This window comes from Hyperolius riggenbachi, chromosome 6, assembly GCF_040937935.1.
Source record: "Hyperolius riggenbachi isolate aHypRig1 chromosome 6, aHypRig1.pri, whole genome shotgun sequence".
NCBI classification, from domain to species: domain Eukaryota; kingdom Metazoa; phylum Chordata; class Amphibia; order Anura; family Hyperoliidae; genus Hyperolius; species Hyperolius riggenbachi.
This window is the reverse complement of record NC_090651.1, coordinates 265,739,709-265,763,555: the sequence shown is the minus strand read 5'-3', so window position 1 is coordinate 265,763,555 and position 23,847 is coordinate 265,739,709. Positions and strand designations below refer to the sequence as shown.

The window sequence follows — 23,847 nt, the reverse complement described above, 5'->3', positions numbered from 1 at the left end:
TATTCGAGGTCAGTCGAATATTCGAGTCGAATATTTTTTACTATTCGATTCGACCTCGGACTTCGAGCTCACTATTCGAGTCGGTATTCGAGCTCACTATTCGAGCTGACTATTCGAATTGGCCCAAAATAGCTTCCAACACTTGTTTTGAGGGTGAATGATGCAAGAAACATCTTTTTTTCCAAGTAACAACAGCAAGTGATTATGTGGGGATGTTCCTTTAAAAAAAAATGTGGAAAGAGAAGTTGTGTCCTTAATTTGGTTCAGTAGTGTAGTGTTACTGTATATACTTGTTCTTCTTCTTCTTTATCTTTCTTAATCTTCTTCTAGATCTTCTTCTTCTTCTTCTTCTTCTTCTTCATCATCTTCTTCTTCTTCTTCATCTTCATCTTCTTCATCTTCTTCTTCATCTTCTTCTTCTTCTTCTTCATCTTCTTCTTCTTCTTCATCTTCTTCATCTTCTTCATCTTCATCTTCTTCATCTTCATCTTCTTCATCTTCATCTTCTTCTTCATCTTCTTCATCTTCTTCATCTTCTTCATCTTCTTCTTCTTCTTCTTCATCTTCTTCTTCTTCTTCTTCATCTTCTTCATCTTCTTCTTCTTCTTCTTCATCTTCTTCATCATCTTCTTCTTCTTCTTCATCTTCATCTTCTTCATCTTCTTCTTCATCTTCTTCATCTTCTTCTTCATCTTCTTCTTCTTCATCTTCTTCTTCTTCATCTTCTTCTTCTTCTTCTTCATCTTCTTCATCATCTTCTTCTTCTTCTTCATCTTCATCTTCTTCATCTTCTTCTTCATCTTCTTCTTCTTCATCTTCTTCTTCTTCTTCATCTTCATCTTCTTCATCTTCATCTTCTTCTTCTTCATCTTCTTCTTCATCTTCTTCTTCATCTTCTCCTTCTCCTTCTTTTTCAATATCGTCTTCTTCTTCTTCTTCACGTATTTCTCTTTTCAAATTTTTTTTTAAAGAAATGCAGCTATTTTTGAGCGTAACAAATAGCTGGTGGGCGCACGCATGTTGGAAGCGCCATTGTATGTGCTCCCTGGCAGTGGAAACACAAAGACAGCAGGAGGTAAATTCAGCAGCAGGAGGAGGAGGATGAGTGTGTGGCAGCAGGCAGTCAATGAGGCAGGCAGCTCGCCGTGACATAATAGCCCTGGTACCTAGCGGTGATACCAGGGCTGTAAATAAACACAACAGGAGGTCCCAGACAGCGGTCGTGCAGCCCACATTGTGTCCAATACACAACTGGGACAACACAGTTTTCAACCCGGGCACCTCAGAAAAATTAAACCTTTTTTTTTTTTTATTGGTTTTTTTTGGTTTTGGTTTTACAACCAATATAGCTATTGTTTTGACGTAATAGCTGGTGGCAGAGTGGCAGCAGAAGGTAATTCTGTGTACCCTGGCAGTGGGAAACACAGACAGACAGCAGCAGCAGGAGGAATGGAGGAGCAGTGTGAGCAGCTATTGTTGTGACGTAATAGCTGGTGGCAGAGTGGCAGCAGACGGTAATTCTGTGTACCCTGGCAGTGGGAAACACAGACAGACAGCAGCAGCAGGAGGAATGGAGGAGCAGTGTGAGTGTGGCAGCAGGTAGGCAGCGTGACATAATAGCCCTGGTACCTAGCGGTGATACCAGGGCTGTAAATAAACACAACAGGAGGTCCCAGACAGCGGTCGTGCAGCCCACATTGTGTCCAATACACAACTGGGACAACACAGTTTTCAACCCGGGCACCTCAGAAAAATTAAACCTTTTTTTTTTTTTATTGGTTTTTTTTGGTTTTGGTTTTACAACCAATATAGCTATTGTTTTGACGTAATAGCTGGTGGCAGAGTGGCAGCAGAAGGTAATTCTGTGTACCCTGGCAGTGGGAAACACAGACAGACAGCAGCAGCAGGAGGAATGGAGGAGCAGTGTGAGCAGCTATTGTTGTGACGTAATAGCTGGTGGCAGAGTGGCAGCAGACGGTAATTCTGTGTACCCTGGCAGTGGGAAACACAGACAGACAGCAGCAGCAGGAGGAATGGAGGAGCAGTGTGAGTGTGGCAGCAGGTAGGCAGCGTGACATAATAGCCCTGGTACCTAGCGGTGATACCAGGGCTGTAAATAAACACAACAGGAGGTCCCAGACAGCGGTCGTGCAGCCCACATTGTGTCCAATACACAACTGGGACAACACAGTTTTCAACCCGGGCACCTCAGAAAAATTAAACCTTTTTTTTTTTTTATTGGTTTTTTTTGGTTTTGGTTTTACAACCAATATAGCTATTGTTTTGACGTAATAGCTGGTGGCAGAGTGGCAGCAGAAGGTAATTCTGTGTACCCTGGCAGTGGGAAACACAGACAGACAGCAGCAGCAGGAGGAATGGAGGAGCAGTGTGAGCAGCTATTGTTGTGACGTAATAGCTGGTGGCAGAGTGGCAGCAGACGGTAATTCTGTGTACCCTGGCAGTGGGAAACACAGACAGACAGCAGCAGCAGGAGGAATGGAGGAGCAGTGTGAGTGTGGCAGCAGGTAGGCAGCGTGACATAATAGCCCTGGTACCTAGCGGTGATACCAGGGCTGTAAATAAACACAACAGGAGGTCCCAGACAGCGGTCGTGCAGCCCACATTGTGTCCAATACACAACTGGGACAACACAGTTTTCAACCCGGGCACCTCAGAAAAATTAAACCTTTTTTTTTTTTTATTGGTTTTTTTTGGTTTTGGTTTTACAACCAATATAGCTATTGTTTTGACGTAATAGCTGGTGGCAGAGTGGCAGCAGAAGGTAATTCTGTGTACCCTGGCAGTGGGAAACACAGACAGACAGCAGAAGGGCAGTACACAGCAGCAGCCCACTGTAGGTGTGAAATGTGTGGCTGCAGGCGACGTAATAGTCAAAGTGAACCAGGCTGGCTTAGTGAGCAGGAGCCAGGAGGTGGTAAAGGGTGTTAAGGCACATTAACGATGGTACTAAGTTCCGGCAGCCAGTTCATGTCCCCCTCTCGCCGACAACAGGGGCCAGGAACTCGCCTTCCACCCACGCCTGGTTCATCTTGAGAAACGTCAGTCTGTCCACAGACTTGTGAGACAGACGTGAGCGTTTCTCGGTGACCACGCCACCAGCTGCACTGAAGCAGCGCTCGGACAGCACGCTGGAAGGGGGGCAGGACAGCACTTCCAGGGCGTACTGCGCCAGCTCGCTCCAGATCTCCATGCGCTTGACCCAATACTCCATGGGATCAACAGGGGCATCGCTGTCAAGCCCGCTGTAGGACCCCATGTAGTCAGCCACCATGCGGGTCAGGCGCTGGCTGTGACCGGAGGAGGATGCTGCTGCATGCATCTCCTCTCTAGTCACTGCTGCCGGAGCCTCTACAGTCCTGTAGAGCTCGTGGCTGAGAGACAGCAGGTCTGTGGGGCGCTTGCTGCTGCTGGATGCAGGCACCTGCTGCTGCCTCTGTGCTGGCTGCTGGACAGTGGGGGTGGAAGGCTGGGGGAAGGCTTCCTCCAAGCGCTCAACAAGGGCCTGCTGCAAGCTCCTTATTTGTTGCGCTGGGTCTCCTCCTGCAGGCGGCAGGAACTGGCTCAACTTCCCCTTGAGGCGTGGGTCCAACATCATGCTGATCCAGATGTCCTCCCTCTGCTTCATCTGGATCACCCTGGGGTCCCTGCGCAGGCACGTCAGCATGTGCGCTGCCATTGGGAAGAGGCGGGCCACGTCTGCTGGCACATCGACGTCAGTGCTGTCCTCCTCATCCTCCTCCTCTGCTGCCTCATCCTCTCTCCACCCCCGCACCAACTCAGCTGCACTGCGCTGATCCCCCTCATCAGCAGCCAGGTCAGGGACCTCCACCAAGTCCTCCTCCTCCTCCCCCTCAGAGGTGGACTGTGCAGCTGCTTGCCGCTCCTGCTGGTCCAAGGCTGCCGCTCCCTGTGCCAGCAAAGCATCGAGTGCCCTGTTCAGCAGAGAAACCAGGGGCACCCACTCGCAGACCATAGCATGGTCCCTGCTCACCATGTTTGTGGCCTGCAGGAAGGGAGCCAGCACTAAGCACACCTGCTGCATGTGCCTCCAGTCATCATCGGGGACGATGGACGGGATGTTGCTGGTCTTGTCCCTTCTCTGAGCTGCGGAAACAGTGGCCAGGGCAAGGTAGTGGTTGACAGCGTGCTTCTGTTCAACCAGACGCTCCAACATCGCCAGGGTGGAGTTCCAGCGAGTCGGAACGTCAATGATCAGCCGATGGCGTGGCAGATCCAGCTCCTTTTGCACGTCTTCCAGGCTCGCACAGGCTGCAGCCGAGCGCCGGAAGTGACGCACAACGTTCCTTGCCGTTTCCAGCAGCTCGTCCATCCCCTGGTAGGTGCGCAGGAACTTCTGCACCACCAGGTTCAGCACGTGGGCAAGACAGGGGATGTGGGTCAGGTTTCCCCTGTCTATGGCAGCAACCAGATTGGCCCCATTGTCGGACACCACCTCTCCGACTCTGAGGCCTCTGGGGGTCAGCCAAATCCGCTCCTGCTCCTGGAGTTTGGCCAACACGTGGGCTGCCGTCAGCTTGGTCTTGCCAAGGCTGACCAAGTGCAGCAGCGCTTGGCAGTGGCGGGCCTTCACACTGCTGCTGAGGCGGGGGGTTTGGCCAGGTGTGGCGGAGGATGGCAGAGGATCGGAGGAACCCGCTGCAGTTCCCCTGACCCTGCGGGGTGGCACCACCCACTGTGTTGCTGCTGCTGCTGTGCCCGCTGCTGCTCTCCCATCCTCACCCCCTTCCACCAAGCTGACCCAGTGGACAGTGAAGGACAGGTAGCGGCCTGTCCCGAAGCGGCTGCTCCAGGAGTCCATGGTGACGTGGACCCTTTCACCAACCGCGTGCTCCAGCCCTCGCTCCACATTGGCCATCACAAAGCGGTGCAGTGCAGGAATGGCCTTGCGGGCGAAGAAGTGTCTGCTGGGGAGCTGCCAGTCTGGGGCTGCACAAGCAAGCAGCGCCCGCATGTCGCTCCCCTCCTGCACGAGCGTGTACGGCAGGAGTTGGGAGCACATGGCCCGTGCCAGCAAGCCGTTCAGCTGCCGCACGCGACGGCTGCTGGGAGGCAGAGCCCTAACCACCCCCTGGAAGGACTCGCTCAAAAGGCTCTGGCGTGCCTTTTTGCTGGCACGGGAATCAGCAGACGGAGCAGAGGAGGCCACTGAGGACTGGCTGCCAGAACAGGCCTCAGTGTCGGCGGCAGGAGTTGCAGAGGGGGGAGGAGCAGGGCGTTTCCGCACTCCTGCTGGTGCTGCTGGAGGAGCAGGAGGGCGGGTGGCTGCTGTTGCTGCTGCTGCTGCTGAAGGCTGTGCAGTGATGGGATTGGTGCCACTGCCAGCACCAGATGCCTTCAGCCTCTGGAACTCCTCATGCTGGTGGAAGTGTTTCGCAGAAAGGTGGTTGATCAGCGAGCTGGTGCTGAACTTCAAGGGGTCTGCACCTCTGCTCAACTTCCGCTGACAGTGGTTGCAAGTGGCGTACTTGCTGTACACTGTGGGCATGGTGAAAAACCGCCAGATTGGTGACAAAAACATCCCCCTACGGCATGGAAGCGCTGCTGCCTGTTTCCCTGTGGTGGTTGGGGGGGGGGGGGGGGTCTTGGGTGCGGCTGGTGGTGGTACTGGCTGATGCTGCTGCTGCTGCTGCTGAGCCTGAGACACCAGCAGGCTGTGGGACGCTGCCAATGCTTGCAATGATGCGCCTCCTTGCAAGGCCCACAACCGCATCCTCCTCCTCCTCCTCAGAGCTGCTGAGGACGACATCCTCTGGATGTGTTGGCACCCAGTCTCTGTCTGTCACCGGGTCATCATCATCATGCCCCTCCTGAAACATGTCCTGCTCTGATGATGACCCCCCAAACTCCTCTGCTGATGCATGGATGGGACGCTTGACTGTCGCCACAGTCTTGCTGTCCAATCCCTCCTCCCCCAAAGTGCCCATCAGCATCTCCTCCTCCAAATCGCCAACAACAGCATTCAATTGACTCATCATGCCTGGGGTCAAAAGAGTGCTGAGTGACAGGTCGGCGACTGACGGTGAACTGGCCTCCTCCCCAGGCCCTGCTGGGCGGCTGCTGCGAACAGGGGTGGTGGTGGTGAGGGTGGAGGCCTCGGATGCAGAGCTGATGGCGGGCTGCTCATCCTCCGTCATGAGTTGCACCACAGTGTCTGCATCCTTTTCCTCAATGGGACGTTTCCGACCCGGCTGGAGGAAAATGGGAGCAGGTGCTACACGCTGCTGCTGCTGTGTCTCTGCAGCGTGAGTTGCAGATGCTCCTCCTGGGCGGCGCCCAAGGCGTCCACGGCCAGTGGCTATGGGAGGAATGTTAGCCACTGACGCTGCTGCTGCTGCTGCGGAACTGTGCATGGTGGCGCGCCCGCGGCCGCGGCTTGCCACAATGCTGCTCCCTCTCTTCCTGATTCCCTTGCTGCCCTTCCCCTTGCCCAAACCGCGCTGGCTGCCACTTCCAGACATCTTCAATGTTTTGGGCGTATAGACAAAAGTTTTGTAAAAGGGCGGGTGAAAAGTGGGGTACTTTAATGGAGTGGGTTGGTTGGTGAGGTGACTGAGTGAGTGTCCCCTAGTACAGTAAGTAAGTATTAACAGTCAGGAAGTACAACTAGCAGTTACAATAATCAGTAGTAGTAATCACAAGTAAATTTAGTGTGTGTACACTCAGACAGTGAGTGCACGCACGCAGGAGCTAGTAGCCTATGGACACAGTGACTGAGTGTCCTAGACTCCTAGTACGGTAAGAGTAAGTAAGTAGTAACAGTAAGTAGAACTAACTAATAACAATAATCAATCAGCGATCAGAAGGAAATGGAGTGTGGGTGGTGTGTGTGTACACTCAGACAGTGAGTGCACGCACGCAGGAGCTAGTAGCCTATGGACACAGTGACTGAGTGTCCTAGACTCCTAGTACAGTAAGAGTAAGTAAGTAGTAACAGTAAGTAGAACTAACTAATAACAATAATCAATCAGCGATCAGAAGGAAATGGAGTGTGGGTGGTGTGTGTACACTCAGACAGTGAGTGCACGCACGCAGGAGCTAGTAGCCTATGGACACAGTGACTGGGTGTCCTAGACTCCTAGTACAGTAAGAGTAAGTAAGTAGTAACAGTAAGTAGTAGAACTAACTAATAACAATAATCAATCAGCGATCAGAAGGAAATGGAGTGTGGGTGGTGTGTGTACACTCAGACAGTGAGTGCACGCACGCAGGAGCTAGTAGCCTATGGACACAGTGACTGAGTGTCCTAGACTCCTAGTACAGTAAGTAGTAACAGTAAGTAGTAGAACTAACTAATAACAATAATCAATCAGCGATCAGAAGGAAATGGAGTGTGGGTGGTGTGTGTACACTCAGACAGTGAGTGCACGCACGCAGGAGCTAGTAGCCTATGGACACAGTGACTGAGTGTCCTAGACTCCTAGTACAGTAAGTAGTAACAGTAAGTAGTAGAACTAACTAATAACAATAATCAATCAGCGATCAGAAGGAAATGGAGTGTGGGTGGTGTGTGTACACTCAGACAGTGAGTGCACGCACGCAGGAGCTAGTAGCCTATGGACACAGTGACTGAGTGTCCTAGACTCCTAGTACAGTAAGAGTAAGTAAGTAGTAACAGTAAGTAGAACTAACTAATAACAATAATCAATCAGCGATCAGAAGGAAATGGAGTGTGGGTGGTGTGTGTACACTCAGACAGTGAGTGCACGCACGCAGGAGCTAGTAGCCTATGGACACAGTGACTGGGTGTCCTAGACTCCTAGTACAGTAAGAGTAAGTAAGTAGTAACAGTAAGTAGTAGAACTAACTAATAACAATAATCAATCAGCGATCAGAAGGAAATGGAGTGTGGGTGGTGTGTGTACACTCAGACAGTGAGTGCACGCACGCAGGAGCTAGTAGCCTATGGACACAGTGACTGAGTGTCCTAGACTCCTAGTACAGTAAGTAGTAACAGTAAGTAGTAGAACTAACTAATAACAATAATCAATCAGCGATCAGAAGGAAATGGAGTGTGGGTGGTGTGTGTACACTCAGACAGTGAGTGCACGCACGCAGGAGCTAGTAGCCTATGGACACAGTGACTGAGTGTCCTAGACTCCTAGTACAGTAAGAGTAAGTAAGTAGTAACAGTAAGTAGAACTAACTAATAACAATAATCAATCAGCGATCAGAAGGAAATGGAGTGTGGGTGGTGTGTGTACACTCAGACAGTGAGTGCACGCACGCAGGAGCTAGTAGCCTATGGACACAGTGACTGGGTGTCCTAGACTCCTAGTACAGTAAGAGTAAGTAAGTAGTAACAGTAAGTAGTAGAACTAACTAATAACAATAATCAATCAGCGATCAGAAGGAAATGGAGTGTGGGTGGTGTGTGTACACTCAGACAGTGAGTGCACGCACGCAGGAGCTAGTAGCCTATGGACACAGTGACTGAGTGTCCTAGACTCCTAGTACAGTAAGTAGTAACAGTAAGTAGTAGAACTAACTAATAACAATAATCAATCAGCGATCAGAAGGAAATGGAGTGTGGGTGGTGTGTGTACACTCAGACAGTGAGTGCACGCACGCAGGAGCTAGTAGCCTATGGACACAGTGACTGAGTGTCCTAGACTCCTAGTACAGTAAGAGTAAGTAAGTAGTAACAGTAAGTAGAACTAACTAATAACAATAATCAATCAGCGATCAGAAGGAAATGGAGTGTGGGTGGTGTGTGTACACTCAGACAGTGAGTGCACGCACGCAGGAGCTAGTAGCCTATGGACACAGTGACTGGGTGTCCTAGACTCCTAGTACAGTAAGAGTAAGTAAGTAGTAACAGTAAGTAGTAGAACTAACTAATAACAATAATCAATCAGCGATCAGAAGGAAATGGAGTGTGGGTGGTGTGTGTACACTCAGACAGTGAGTGCACGCACGCAGGAGCTAGTAGCCTATGGACACAGTGACTGAGTGTCCTAGACTCCTAGTACAGTAAGTAGTAACAGTAAGTAGTAGAACTAACTAATAACAATAATCAATCAGCGATCAGAAGGAAATGGAGTGTGGGTGGTGTGTGTACACTCAGACAGTGAGTGCACGCACGCAGGAGCTAGTAGCCTATGGACACAGTGACTGAGTGTCCTAGACTCCTAGTACAGTAAGAGTAAGTAAGTAGTAACAGTAAGTAGAACTAACTAATAACAATAATCAATCAGCGATCAGAAGGAAATGGAGTGTGGGTGTGTGTACACTCAGACAGTGAGTGCACGCACGCAGGAGCTAGTAGCCTATGAACACAGTGACTGAGTGTCCTAGACTCCTAGTACAGTAAGAGTAAGTAGTAACAGTAAGTAGAACTAACTAATTACAATAATCAATCAGCGATCAGAAGGAAATAGAGTGTGTGTTGTGTGTGTACACTCAGACAGTGAGTGCGCACACGCAGGAGCTAGTAGCCTATATGAACAGTGACAGTGAGTGTCCCTACGGGTACAGTAAGAGTAAGTAGTAAGTAAGTACAACTAACAATAATCAATCAGTAATCAGAAGGAAATAGAGTGTGTGTACACACAGACAGTGAGTGAGTGCACACACGCAGGAGCTAGCTAGTAGCCTATAAACAGTGACAGTCAGTGAGTGTCCTACTCCTAGTACAGTATAACTACAATACTATTAGTAAAGGACAGCAGAAATACTGGTATAGATGATGAGAGAAATAAACAGAGGACAGCTGCCCACAGAGGCAAGGCCCCCCTGAGGCCTAAACCTGTAAGCTTGCAGCAGCTGCCTGTCTCTAATGTAACACACAAGCTACTAACTAAAATACAATGTCTATCTAAATAACAACAATACAGGTGTATATGGCAGGTGTAGGTGAGCAAAAACGCTAGGTAAATGAACACAATAGAGCACTTGCTAAGCCAAAGCACAAAGGAGCAGATCTCTCTCTGTACAAGTCTCAGGCAAGCATGGAAAACCCGAACATGGCGGCCGCTATTTATAGGGTAGGGGCTGGCCAGGGTCCCCCTCTGTGATTGGCTGCCGTCAGAGGGCCTGGGAGCCCTCTGATTGGCTCTAAGCACATCAATCTGGGCTATGACGCTATTCGAGCTCGGTACCGAGCTCGAATAGCGCCGGTTTGCTCGAATAGCTCGAATAGTGAATGGGCTATTCGAGTGTTCTCGAATAGCCCATTCGAATAGCTACAGCTATTCGGAGCTCGAATACCGAGCTCGAATAGCTGAAAAAGAGCTCGAATATTCGAGCTACTCGAATATTCGAGCTCTGCTGAGCACCACTACTTGGTAATAATGCTACCGGTCATCAAGCTCCTACAGTGACAATCCTGGTATCTTAAGAGAGATGCTTCCTGAGTGTTTGGGGACAGATTACGAAAGGGGTCTTTTTCTAATTCAGCAAACTACACCAGACATTGGACAGCACTACTTGTCTACTTGGTATACTGGACTCAAAATGAATGGCCCAAAGTAAAATGATATTCCCCAAAGCTTTCCATAAACATATACTTGTTTATTTTTACATGCCATTTTTTATCTTCACACATTTCCTAGGACCATTCTCTTCAGTTTATTGCTCTGTTTACAGAGGAATTCTTGAATTGGAGAACATTTGAGGCTCAAGCTATAGACTTTTGAGATAACTTAGTAAGAGGTTACTTTAAATGAAGCTTGCATTAGAGCTCTAAATATAGTTAGAACATGCCGTTTTAGTCACAAAATCATTTGTGATGAAAAAAATATCCTTTGTGCATTTTACTTTTTCTCCAATAGCCACTCATAATTAGGGTAGTATTCAGTAACAAATGATATTACAACAGGGTACATGTTGAAGTGTCACACACAGCTTGTTGTATCTATACCCTTCTTATATAATCTGCAATAATCTGAGTATCAATTAGTTAAAATTAAATTCCTTAGTAAGAATTCTGAGATTGCATTGCTAGGCCTCAGCCTCGAGGAATTTCCTTTAAGTTTACTCCTTTAAGAATTACTAACCTACCATATTTTGTAGATATTGCAGGATTGGAAGATTAGTAAAATGAATACCAATGGCATAGGCATCCAAGATTATGGCCAGTCGACACACACTATCCTCCACTTGCTCAAACATCCAACTGGAGCAAAAGATCAGCGCTAGATTAGGAGCTAAATCTGAAAACTACATTACCCCTAAATCTTGGTTATAAACCCCTGGTTTATATGCAATTTTCTTCTTCTCTGTATCCAACGATGACATCAGAGTTTATCACTATCTAAACTTGTTTAGACATTGGTTTGTTTTGTTTTGTCTGTTCCTTATGTTCAATAGGTTAATGTTAACCACTTGAGGACCGCAGGCTTTACCCCCCTTAAGGACCAGACCCTTTTTTTCCATTCAGACCACTGCAGCTTTCAGGTTTATTGCTCGCTTATACAACCTACCGCCTAAATGAATTTTGGCTCCTTTTCTTGTCACTAATAAAGCTTTCTTTTGGTGCGATTTGATTGCTGCTGCGATTTTTACTTTTTATTATATTCATCAAAAAAGACATGAATTTTGTCAAAAAAATGATTTTTTTAACTTTCTGTGCTGACATTTTTCAAATAAAGTAAAATTTCTGTATACATGCAGCACGAAAAATGTGGACAAACATGTTTTTGATAAAAAAAAAAAAACCCGTTCAGCCTATATTTATTGGTTTGGGTAAAAGTTATAGCGTTTACAAACTATGGTGCAAAAAGTGAATTTTCCCATTTTCAAGCATCTATGACTTTTCTGACCCCCTGTCATGTTTCATGAGGGGCTAGAATTCCAGGATAGTATAAATACCCCCCAAATGACCCCATTTTGGAAAGAAGACATCCCAAAGTATTCACTGAGAGGCATAGTGAGTTCATAGAAGATATTATTTTTTGTCACAAGTTAGCGGAAAATGACAGTTTGTGACAAGAAAAAAAAAAAGTTTCCATTTCTGCTAACTTGTGACACACAATAGTCCATTTACAGAGATATTTCTCCCACTCAGCATGGGTATGTGTAAAAATACACCCCAAAACACATTATACTACTTCTCCTGAGTACGGCGATACCACATGTGTGGCACTTTTTTGCAGCCTAACTGCGCTAAGGGGCCCAAAGTCCAATGAGTACCTTTAGGGTTTCACAGGTCATTTTTGTTTCAAGACTACCCCTCACGGTTTAGGGCCCCTAAAATGCCAGGGCAGTATAGGAAGCCCACAAATGACACCATTTTAGAAAGAAGACACCCCAAAGTATTCCATTAGGAGTATGGTGAGTTCATAGAAGATTTTATTTTTTTGTCACAAGTTAGCGGAAATTGATTTTAATTGTTTTTTTTTTCACAAAGTGTCATTTTCCGCTAATTTGTGACAAAAAATAAAATCTTCTATGAACTCACCATACTACTAACGGAATACCTTTGGGTGTCTTCTTTCTAGAATGGGGTCATTTGTGGGGTTTCTATACTGCCCTGGCATTTTAGGGGCCCTAAACCGTGAGGAGTAGTCTTGAAACCAAATGTCGCAAAATGACCAGTGTGATTGGGTGCAGACTAGTGTGGCTGCAGCCTGCCCTGGTGGTCCCTTGGACACTGGGACCACCAGGGCAGGAGGCAGCCTGTATAATAAGCTTTGTATGCATTACAAAGCCTATTATACACTTTGCATGCGGATATGTGTATTCCTCCGCCCGCCGGCGCTGCTAAGTGGCCGGCGAGCTGGAGGCTAAATCCCCGGCCATCGATCCCCGGCGGAGTATCGCGTCACGGATGATGCGATCGCTCCGCCCATGCCCGTACAAGGACCGCCTCCTCTTGTACATGCGGCGGTCCTTGCGGGATCCACTTTCCGGCCGCTCCTGTGCAGTGGGCGGTCGTTAAGTGGTTAAGGGTTACTTCTTAGTCATTTCTCTTCTTGTTAACTAAAGCTAAAACAGATGATATTTTTCCACTGGCGGGTGGCCATATGGCCTACTGGCCTCTCCGGTTTAGGTAATTGGGCACATCCCCTTACTGACTACCCCATGGGCTGTGTAAATGTCAGACAAGGGTTTCCCCTGTTGATTAACGACTGGTATTGTCAAGTTAAATGATGCCATCTCTCTTTTTCATAGGTACACATATGTTCAATGAGTTATGTATACACATTGATATGTATCTTATTCCGAATAATCTGTATTGAAATGCCTATCTTACTTTGTTGCATTCTACAATAAAAAGCTTTGTATAACGAAAAAAAAAAGATTATGGCCAGTCTACAAACATGTAAAGGACCTCACAGATCTATCCCAGATTTCTGGGAGAGCATAGCTGTTTATAATTTCTTGTCTTAGAAAGCTAATAATAAATCTAGGATAGAGAAAGTCTGACATTAATTTGTGCAATGTGTACATTATTGGATGTTATTATTTAATGTAGAATGCTGGATGAGTTTAAACAATGCAAATTAACATCTGTAGAGCTGTACAGAGGCGCCAGTAGGATAACAGTCACTAAAACGTTTAAAACGTTCGGGATGCGGTGGTGGACCAGCCAACCCAAAACAGACACAGGTACTGTCGATTCAAGTAATAAATAATTTATTTATATACTCCAAAGACAAGTTGCAACGCGTTTCACGGGCAAAATCCCGCTTCCTCAGGCAATAAACAACAGGAGTGATACACAGCACGGAGTCCAAAATACGCTTGGCACCTCTGTGAAAATTAATATCTGTTTTTGTAGATACACTCTTTAGAATAATGTACTTTTGCATATTTTAGCCTAAGTCCTTGTTTTGTCTTTATGAGCTCCAATATATGAAAAAAGCTACTTTACTTACTTTGTTGGCAGCTGCTTGTTGCATGTTTGTGTGGACTCTCTCTGCCATCACCTGATGTATATTTCTAAATGAAATAGAAAATAAAATAGAAACTGAGGCGCTACACCTGCTATTGCCGAAATTCTGTTTTGTCCCCACTTTTATTGCCTGATGAAGTGGGCTGGGCCTGCGAAACGCGTTGCACTGTTTTTGGGGTACTGTATAATAAATGTATTGATTTATATGAAGACAGGATATCGTGTCTGCTTTTGGGAGGCAAGCCCACCACTTCCTTCAAGCAATTTTTTTTAAATGTTATTGACTTTTATCCTGCTGGCGCCTCTGTTCTACATATAAATATATATTTCTAAATGCTTTGAGTATAGAGTATTGCCCTGTGCTCTTAGTGGTAGCATTGCAGATTTAGTATTTTGTATAGTTTACTGAACTTTGGTTGGTCGAGTTTGGGCACTGACTGAATCTAATGCCAAAGTCAATTATTAATGCTGTTTGTGAGCTGAGGCAATTCAACTGAGAATATTTAGATTTTTTTTAGGATTGCTATTATATGTTATACATTATGGGGAGAGGCTATACTATATTTTAGCACATTTATACTTAAAGGCTCTTTCATATGAGCAGCTGGAAGTGGTTAACTTACCACCTATCAGCGGCTCTCATACTCCGGCCGGGTACTTGTTAGTACTTGGTGCTGGTGATGGACAGGCCCTCCCAGGAGTCACATCTGAGCTAGGCTGTAGTGTGGCATTACCCAGCTTTAGGCAACTACAGAGAACTGTGACATGTTGTGTCTAAGTGTAGCCGCAGCCATGCTCAGATGTCACATGTCGCGGTTCTCTGCAGCTGAGTAATGCCACTGACATGGTGGTGTTACAAATGCTGACACTTTTCTGCCTTTTAAGTGCACATGAATGGTGCTCATGGACAGCAGATGGCATGCTGAACTGCTTGCCAAGTGTCCAGTTTAGCCTCCTGACTGATGGAGGCCTTATTTCTAATGCTAAGAAATAACTCATCACTAGCTAAAAATTCTAAGTACTCAAGCTTAAAGATCAATAGTGGAGACCAAAAACTGAATGTGCACTATTTGCTCTTGCTGTTAGTGAAGTAAAATTGTGTTGTTGTTTTTTTGATGAACATGCTCCTTTGGTAGTGGGTTGTGATAGCACTTTTTTTTCTTCTGTTTTCCAGGGCTCACTTGGAGAGGGACCTTCTCACCTTCATGGATCTAAGGAATCTGTCCATATATAATGATGAATACAACAATGGCACCAATAGCACAGCCATTGGAGAGAAGACTGAGTACAATTATTATGCCATGCTGCTTACTCTCCTTATCTTTGTCATTGTCTTTGGAAATGTTTTGGTTTGCATGGCAGTTTCCCGGGAGAAAGCTTTACAGACAACCACAAATTACCTGATTGTAAGCTTGGCTGTGGCTGATCTCTTGGTGGCAACACTGGTGATGCCTTGGGTGGTTTATTTGGAGGTATGTATGTTTTACATCTTTATATTCATAGTATGTATTACAATAATATTTATATTAAAGCTATATGTGTTATCTACAAATACCTGCAGTAATCCTCAAACTGATTTGTATGCCCTTGTGAACCTCATGTATTATAGAGAGTTTGTATTTCATACCCCAAACCTTCTGCAGCTATCCAAAACATTTACATGATTAAAACCTGAAGTGTGAGTCATATAAAACAGATATAAAGCATATTATTTGTATCATCTTGTAAAAATGTCACCTGACTGACAATGCAGTGCGAATCTTTTAGGTTCTACAGAACATCAATCACACAGCAACAACAGGTCAGCAGTCAATGTTAGACTCGCCATATCTTTTATAGTTTAGTAAAATAAGAAGTAATATAGGCACATAATAAGAACAACAGGCAATGACACAACATTGTTGTAAAAGAGAGCTACATTTTAAACTTACCACATTCCTATTATTTTTCTGTAATAGTTCTGTGTTTTACCCTCTATAGGTTGTTGAAAACTATGTATAGAACTATACAATAATTGGGGTGCAGTTCAGCCACGGAAAGAGAAGGTGATAGGTTCTCTGCATATTGGTTGGCTGTTAGTTAGACTGTTGGCTACAGTAATGGCTGGATTAAGTAGATTACCTAACAAAATGCCCTCTAGAACATAGAAAAATGGTGTGTGTGTGTGTGTGTGTGTGTGTGTGTGTGTGTGTGTGTGTGTGTGTGTGTGTGTGTGTGTGTGTGTGTGTGTGTGTGTGTACTTAAGGATCACGGTCTTCCCAACTTCACAGATTTCAGTATGAGGATATTTACAGGCAACCCATAGTTCTATACTCAATGTATAAGCCTGATCAATTTTGTTACAAAACAGCTTGATGATGAACACAAATATGTGCATTTGTATGTAGAACAGAGGCGCCAGCAGGATAAAAGTCAATAACATTTTTAAAAATTGCTTGGAGGAAGTTGTGGGCTTGCCTCCCAAAAACAGACACAAGGTCCTGTCTTCATATAAATCAATACATTTAATATACGGTACCCCAAAAACAGTGCAACGCGTTTTGCAGGCCCAGCCCGCTTCATCAGGCAATAAACGTGGGGGCAAAACTGTAGACAAGAGACAGTACATTATGCTATAGTAAATTCTGCAGTTACAAATTTGCATATCAATATATTGCATATCATAAAGCATACCATATGAAAAATTGGTTTGTGGAGATGGCAAAAAAGTTGGGTGTGCAAGTAAACAATAGGGGGTAGAGGCTATGGTGCTCGTGATAGTAATGGGCTATGGGGTGTTTTTTACACAGATTTGCAATGAGTGGTATTGGTAATGGAAAAGGGTATATGTCAGCAAGAGTAATGGGTAATAGAGCATTGAGAAGAGAACAGGGGGCCAAAAATACAGGGTAAAGTGTGCAAATAAAATAACATAAAGAACTCACCAGAATTTCAGCAATAGCAGGTGTAACGCCTCAGTGAAGTGGTGAGGACACTCAACTCCTTATATATACAGGTTCTTGCTAAAAGGGCCAATTAAATGTGTGGGAGGTGTTAGGAGGGCAGGGTTAGGGTGAGTGTGCAAGCAGCCAATGGGCTCTCGCCACCTGTGTTCAGTGAGTTGGGTTTCTGGGAAGGGTGGGCGGGGTTAAGGCAGGCTTGTGAGTAGCCAATGGGCTCTCGCCACCTGTGTTCAGTGTATTGGGTAGTTGGGGGGCGGATACAGGTATAATGGTGACCAAATGTGCAGCTGAATAACGTACTGGCTGACTAGAGTACTGGTTAAGGGCACTGCCCTTGACATTAAAGACCAGGGTTAAAATCCCCGGCCAGGGCCAGTACCTACTCAGTGGTGTTTGGATGCTGTAAATGGGCAAAAGAATAAATTAAGTAAAAAAGAATATACAATGGTCTTTTTCAAGATTTAAATAAATATAATGATTCCATCCAGTGGGAACATAATTAGTATATTTGACAAAGGGATTGATGTGTAAAAATATTTAGCTGCCAAACATAACTGAAAACACTACCTATATCTAGATATAAGTATAAACATATGAAATCTATAAAAACGTATTGGGCTGGTATGCACAATTATGTGCATAACTTAGGGTCAGCATTTCCCCATTTGAAGTTTATATCTGTTTTATTCCACCTGAAGAAAAAAAAACCCTCTAAGTAACATCAGTTGAAAAAAAATGTGTGATTATGTGTGTTCGTTGCAACTATCCATTGTTAGCAATACCTTGATATATCAGTTTTAATGGAAAAGAGTAGGATCACATAAAGGTTGATGTAAAAAATGACCTAGTGACCTTGACCTTGCTTTAGTTATTGGATTATATGCAAAGCTTGTTCTATATTCAGCAAACATCTCTTGCCACAAAATAACTTGTCTGTTCTAATAAACTCATCAAGTGTTGATTTGTGTTAATCAGGTCTTCTGCCTTCTTTATTGCACTAGAATTGTTTGTTTTTAGAAGATCACATATTTGTAATAGCAGTTGAGGATATACAATTAACCACTTAACCACTATAGGTTGTGTTCCCCTTAGGGATCAGAGCAATTTTCACATGTCAGCGCTCCTCCCATTTATTCACCAATATACATAGTTATTTTGGTTGAAAAAAGACATACGTCCATCGAGTTCAACCAGTATAAAGTACAACACCAGCCTGCTCCCTCACATATCCCTGTTGATCCAGAGAAAGGTGAAAAAACCCTTACAAGGCATGGTCCAATTAGCCCCTAAAGGGAAAAATGCCTTCCCGACTCCAGATGGCAATCAGATAAAATCCCTGGAACAACATCATTAGGCATTACCTAGTAATTGTAGCCATGGATGTCTTTTGATGCAAGGAAAGCATCTAAGCCCCCTTTAAATGCAGGTATAGAGTTTGCCATAACGACTTCCTGTGGCAATGCATTCCACATCTTAATCACTCTTACTGTAAAGAACCCTTTCCTAAATAAATGGCTAAAACGTTTTTCCTCCATGCGCAGATCATGTCCTCTAGTCCTTTGAGAAGGCCTAGGGACAAAACGCTCATCCGCCAAGCTATTATATTGCCCTCTGATGTATTTATACATATTAATTAGATCCCCTCTAAGGCATCTTTTCTCTAGACTAAATAAACCCAGTTTATCTAACCTTTTTTGATAAGTGAGACCTTCCATCCCACGTATCAATTTTGTTACTCGTCTCTGCACCTGCTCTAAAACTGCAATATCTTTTTTGTAATGTGGTGCCCAGAACTGAATTCCATATTCCAAATGTGGCCTTACTAGAGAGTTAAACAGGGGCAATATTATGCTAGCATCTCGAGTTTTTATTTCCCTTTTAATGCATCCCAAAATTTTGTTAGCTTTAGCTGCAGCTGCTTGACATTGTGTACGATTATTTAACTTGTTGTCGATGAGTACTCCTAAGTCCTTCTCCAAGTTTGATGTCCCCAACTGTATCCCATTTATTTTGTATGGTGCTAGACCATTAGTACGTCCAAAATGCATGACTTTACATTTTTCAACATTGAATTTCATCTGCCATGTATGTGCCCATATAGCCATCCTATCCAGATCCTGTTGCAATATGACACTATCTTCCTGAGAGTTGATGATTCTGCACAATTTTGTATCATCTGCAAAAATAGCAACATTGCTCACTACTGCATCTACTAGGTCATTAATAAATAAATTGAAGAGCACTGGACCCAGAACAGACCCCTGTGGGACCCCACTGCTAACAGTCTCCCATTTTGAGTATGATCCATTGACCACAACTCTTTGTTTTCTGTCCATTAGCCAGTTCCCTATCCATGCACACAGACTCTTCCCCAGTCCTTGCATCCTCAACTTTTGCACCAGACTTTTGTGGGGAACAGTGTCGAAGGCCTTTGCAAAGTCCAAGTATATCACATCTACAGCATTCCCAATATCCATATTAGCATTCACTACCTCATAAAAGCTGAGCATGTTAGTCAAACAGAACCTGTCTTTAGTAAACCCATGTTGATGCTGAGAAATAAGATTATTTTCTAGTATGAAGTCATGTATAGTATCTCTTAGTAACGTAGTAGCTTTATCACTACTCATCACAATTAAATGGTCTATACATTGTTTTTTTTTCCGCTACAAATTGGGCTTTCTTTAGGTGGTAGTTTTTGCTAATAATTATTTTATTTTATACACATTTTAGTGGGAATAATATGAAAAACATGCATTATTTCTCAGTTTTCAGCCATTATAGTTTTAAAATAAAATGTGCAGCTGTAGCTATATCCCACACATTTTATTTTCCCATTTGTCCCAGTTATTATTACAGCATTTAAATTGTGTCCCCAGTACAATGTATGTTGACAATATTTTATTTGGAAATAAGGGTGTATTTTTCAGTTTTGTTTTTTTAATACTTTCTCACTATTTACAAGCCCTTATTTGCAAAAATAACAGTAATATACCCTTATGGCATACATTATTATTATTATTATTTATTTATAAAGCGCCAACATATTGCGTGGCGCTGTACAATGTAAGAAAACAAACAAGGGATACATAATGATACAGACAATGATATACATCAAATATGAACACTGATACACAATACAGCACTGCTGATTACAATTTGATTTAACATGATGACTAAAATGTATAAATGTCTAACAGAGTGCAAGCAATTCAATTAATAACATTCCATAACACAAAAGGGTGAGAGCCCTGCCCTTGCGAGCTAACAATCTAAAGGAATGGGGTGGAAAGAAGAGGTGGGGAAGTATACAGTATACACTGGGTTGCAAACGTATTCGGCCCCTTTGAAGTTTTCCACATTTTGTCACATTACTGCCACAAACATGCATCAATTTTATTGGAATTCCACGTAAAGGACCAGTACAAAGTGGTGTACATGTGAGAAGTGGATCGAAAATCATACATCATTCCAAACATTTTTTACAAATAAATAACTGCAAAGTGGGGTGTGCGTAATTATTCGGCCCCCTGAGTCAATATTTTGTAGAACTACCTTTTGCTGCAATTACAGCTGCCAGTCTTTTAGGGTATGTCTCTACCAACTTTGCACATCTAGAGACTGAAATCCTTGCCCATTCTTCTTTGCAAAACAGCTCCAGCTCAGTCAGATTAGATGGACAGCGTTTGTGAACAGCAGTTTTCAGATCTTGCCACAGATTCTCGATTGGATTTAGAGCTGGACTTTGACTGGGCCATTCTAACACATAGATATGTTTTGTTTTAAACCATTCCATTGTTGCCCTGGCTTTATGTTTAGGGTCATTGTCCTGCTGGAAGGTGAACCTCCGCCCCAGTCTCAAGTCTTTTGCAGTCTCCAAGAGGTTTTCTTCCAAGTTTTCCCTGAATTTGGCTCCATCCATCTTCCCATGAACTCTGACCAGCTTCCCTGTCTCTGCTGAAGAGATGCACCCCCCGAGCATGATGCTGCCACCACCATATTTGACAGAGGGGATGGTGTGTTCAGAGTGATGTGCAGTGTTAGTTTTCTGCCACACATAGCGTTTTGCATTTTGACCAAAAAGTTCCATTTTGGTCTCATCTGACCAGAGCACCTTCTTCCACATGGTTGCTGTGTCCCCCACATGGCTTGTGGCAAACTGCAAACGGGACTTCTTATGCTTTCTGTTAACAATGCCTTTCTTCTTGCCACTCTTCCATGAAGGCCAACTTTGTACAGTGCATGACTAATAGTTGTCCTATGGACAGAGTCTCCCACCTGATCTGTAGATCTCTGCAGCTCGTCCAGAATCACCATGGGCCTCTTGACTGCATTTCTTATCAGCGCTCTCCTTGTTCGGCCTGTGAGTTTAGGTGGATGGCCTTGTCTTGGTAGGTTTACAGTTGTGCCATACTCCTTCCATTTCTGAATGATCACTTGAAAATTGCTCCTTGGGATGTTCAAGGCTTTGGAAATCTTTTTGTAGCCTAAGCCTGCTTTAAATTTCTCAATAACTTGATCCCTGACCTGTCTTGTGTGTTATTTCGACTTCACATTGTTGTTGCTTCCAATATTCTCTTAGACAACCTCTGAGGCCCTCAAAGAGCAGCTGTATTTGTACTGACATTAGATTACACACAGGTGCACTCTATTTAGTCATTAGCACTCATCAGGCAATGTCTATAGGCAACTGACTGCACTCAGATCAAAGGTAACCGAATAATTATGCACACACCACTTTGCAGTTATTTATTTGTAAAAAAAAATGTTTGGAATCATGTATGATATTCATTCCACTTCTCACATGTACACCACTTTGTGTTGGTCTTTCATGTTGGAATTCCAATAAAATTGATTCATGTTTGTGGCAGTAATATGAAAAAAATGTGGAAAACTTCAAGGAGGCCGAATACTTTTGCAACCCACTGTATGTACAGGCAGTGCGTAGGTTATTTAATGGGTGCATGGCCTAAGCTAGAGAATATGCTTGTCAGAAAAGGTGGGTTTTGAGGTAGCGTTTAAAGATTTCATAGGTGGGAGAGTGGCGGATGTGCTGTGGAAGGGCATTCCAGAGGAGGGGTGAGGTATATTAAAGCTTGAGTCCCTAAGGTAACTATGGGGCGAAGGGGGTTAAAAAGGGGATATTAACTATGAGATTTTTTAGGCATTTATGTGTATTTTTACTTTTTGCTCACTAGATGTCTCCACACTCTATTTCTGTGCACTGTGAAGAGTACACATACAATGTTGTGTATGTGTTTTTACCTTAATTTTCTGAATAAACACTGGCATCTCACTGTTACTGGTGATCATTCATTACAGGCACTTCGATCTACTTTGGGAATACACTTTCCCATTCACGGATCAGTGTTCTAATGCAGGGCGGGCGAACGCAGTTGAGTATAGCTAAGATGTAGTCTCAAGGGGCGTAGATATACTGTAGTAATTTCAGGGAGTGGTTAAAATGTAAGGGCAATAAGTTGATGCAAATTTGGTTTGAGTTTGTATGCAGAATTTAGGCCAATTCAAGATAAGACATGGACATTTTTATTGCAATTTTTTCCTCGTGGACTCAAAACGTTTCCGGGCTGCAGCCACTTAGGGCACCCTCCATGAGTGACCAGGATCATCAGAGAGCCTTGCCAAAATACTTCTTACTTTTTTTATATACTTTCTTGAGCCAGGATTTGAACACTTATCAAAGGCTTGAAACCCACACCAAAGGCAACAGCCTTACCAGTATGCTATCTAGCTGGACAAAATTTTGTTATTAGGAGTGATGTTGTCTTGGAATTTTTTTAGTTTTTCTCATCTTTGAGCTGACTTTGCCATATGGGTGGTGTATTTCTGATAAAGTAGACACACTTAAAATTCTACTAAAAATGGCATATACCCCCCCCCCCCTCTTCTCAAATCCTGCATGATCAGTCAGGTACAGGGGCGTAGCAATAGGGGGTGCAGAGGTAGTGACCGCATCGGGGACCTTGAGCCAGAGGGGCCCCGAAGGTCCCTCCCTCAACTATAGTATTAGCTCTCTATTGGTCCTGTGCTCATATTAATTACTTCTATAGATACTTTGAATAGTGGTAATTATGAACAAACTGTTCCCCATCCCCTTTTTGCACCTCTGACACTGTAGTTGCCATTGACAGGTTTTGGAGTGCCGTATCAATTGTCATATATAGAGTGCTTGGGGGGCCCCATGTAAAACTTGCATCGGGGCCCACAGCTCCCTAGCTATGCCACTGGTCAGGTATGTGGTTTTGCCTGCAGAAAGTGTGCAAGATCAATAGAATAAGTAGTGATGACCTCAACATGCAAGTCAGAGTCTAGCATACAGTTAGATTGTGCTTGGAGTCAGTCAGAACAATAGATTGTGCACGCTATAGACAGCTGAGAGTCTGTTAAGCAGGGCTACAGTGGATGTAACAAAAGTAAGAGGTGGAAGACACATAAGTAAACACAAGGAGAATGTTGCCATTAAAAGCATAAGATGAGAAATAGACTGGGCAACTAGGACACAAACTGACAGCTTTATGGCATGTTTATAAAGCTTCCCAAGGGATAATTTATAGAGGTCAAGGAAGACAGAATTGCTATTAACATGCAATTGAAAAGTTACATTACTGATGAAACAGGGAAGTCTAGAGAATGCAGACATATTCTATCATATGCAGTGTACACTGGCTATATTTGTTTTATACATGTATTGATTTATCTAAGTCTTATTTTTTTCAATGGAGTGTAATTGGCTTTGCCCTTACTTTTGCTGAAAATGATATTGTATTTTTATAGACATACACAAGGAATTATAAACTACATGTTCCTTTTCAGAGGTGTTTTATACTGTAAGTCTTACTGCATCTCTGCAGCTACAAAGTAAATAAATAGGTAAAAAAATATATATTTGAATTATCACACAGGAATTCTGAATATGGATTCTGATTAGGGATACTCATTTGGATTCCGCAGAAATGAAATGTCCGCATTTCCGATTGGAGAGCGGAAATTGGATATCAGATTTCTGTG

The 23,847-nt window shown here is 44.0% G+C and overlaps 1 protein-coding gene across 4 annotated transcripts in view; it reads left to right on the top strand.

Moving 5' to 3' along the window:
- The window catches only part of DRD2 (dopamine receptor D2), a 593,536-nt gene that overhangs the window by 324,442 nt on the left and 245,247 nt on the right, over positions 1 to 23,847 (top strand). For all 4 annotated transcript variants that reach the window (XM_068240780.1, XM_068240778.1, XM_068240777.1 and 1 more), the window contains one exon: positions 15,051 to 15,348. In XM_068240780.1, coding sequence (XP_068096881.1) covers positions 15,082 to 15,348 — 267 coding nt within the window. In that variant the 5' untranslated portion in view covers positions 15,051 to 15,081. The remainder of the gene's footprint in view (positions 1 to 15,050; positions 15,349 to 23,847) is intronic.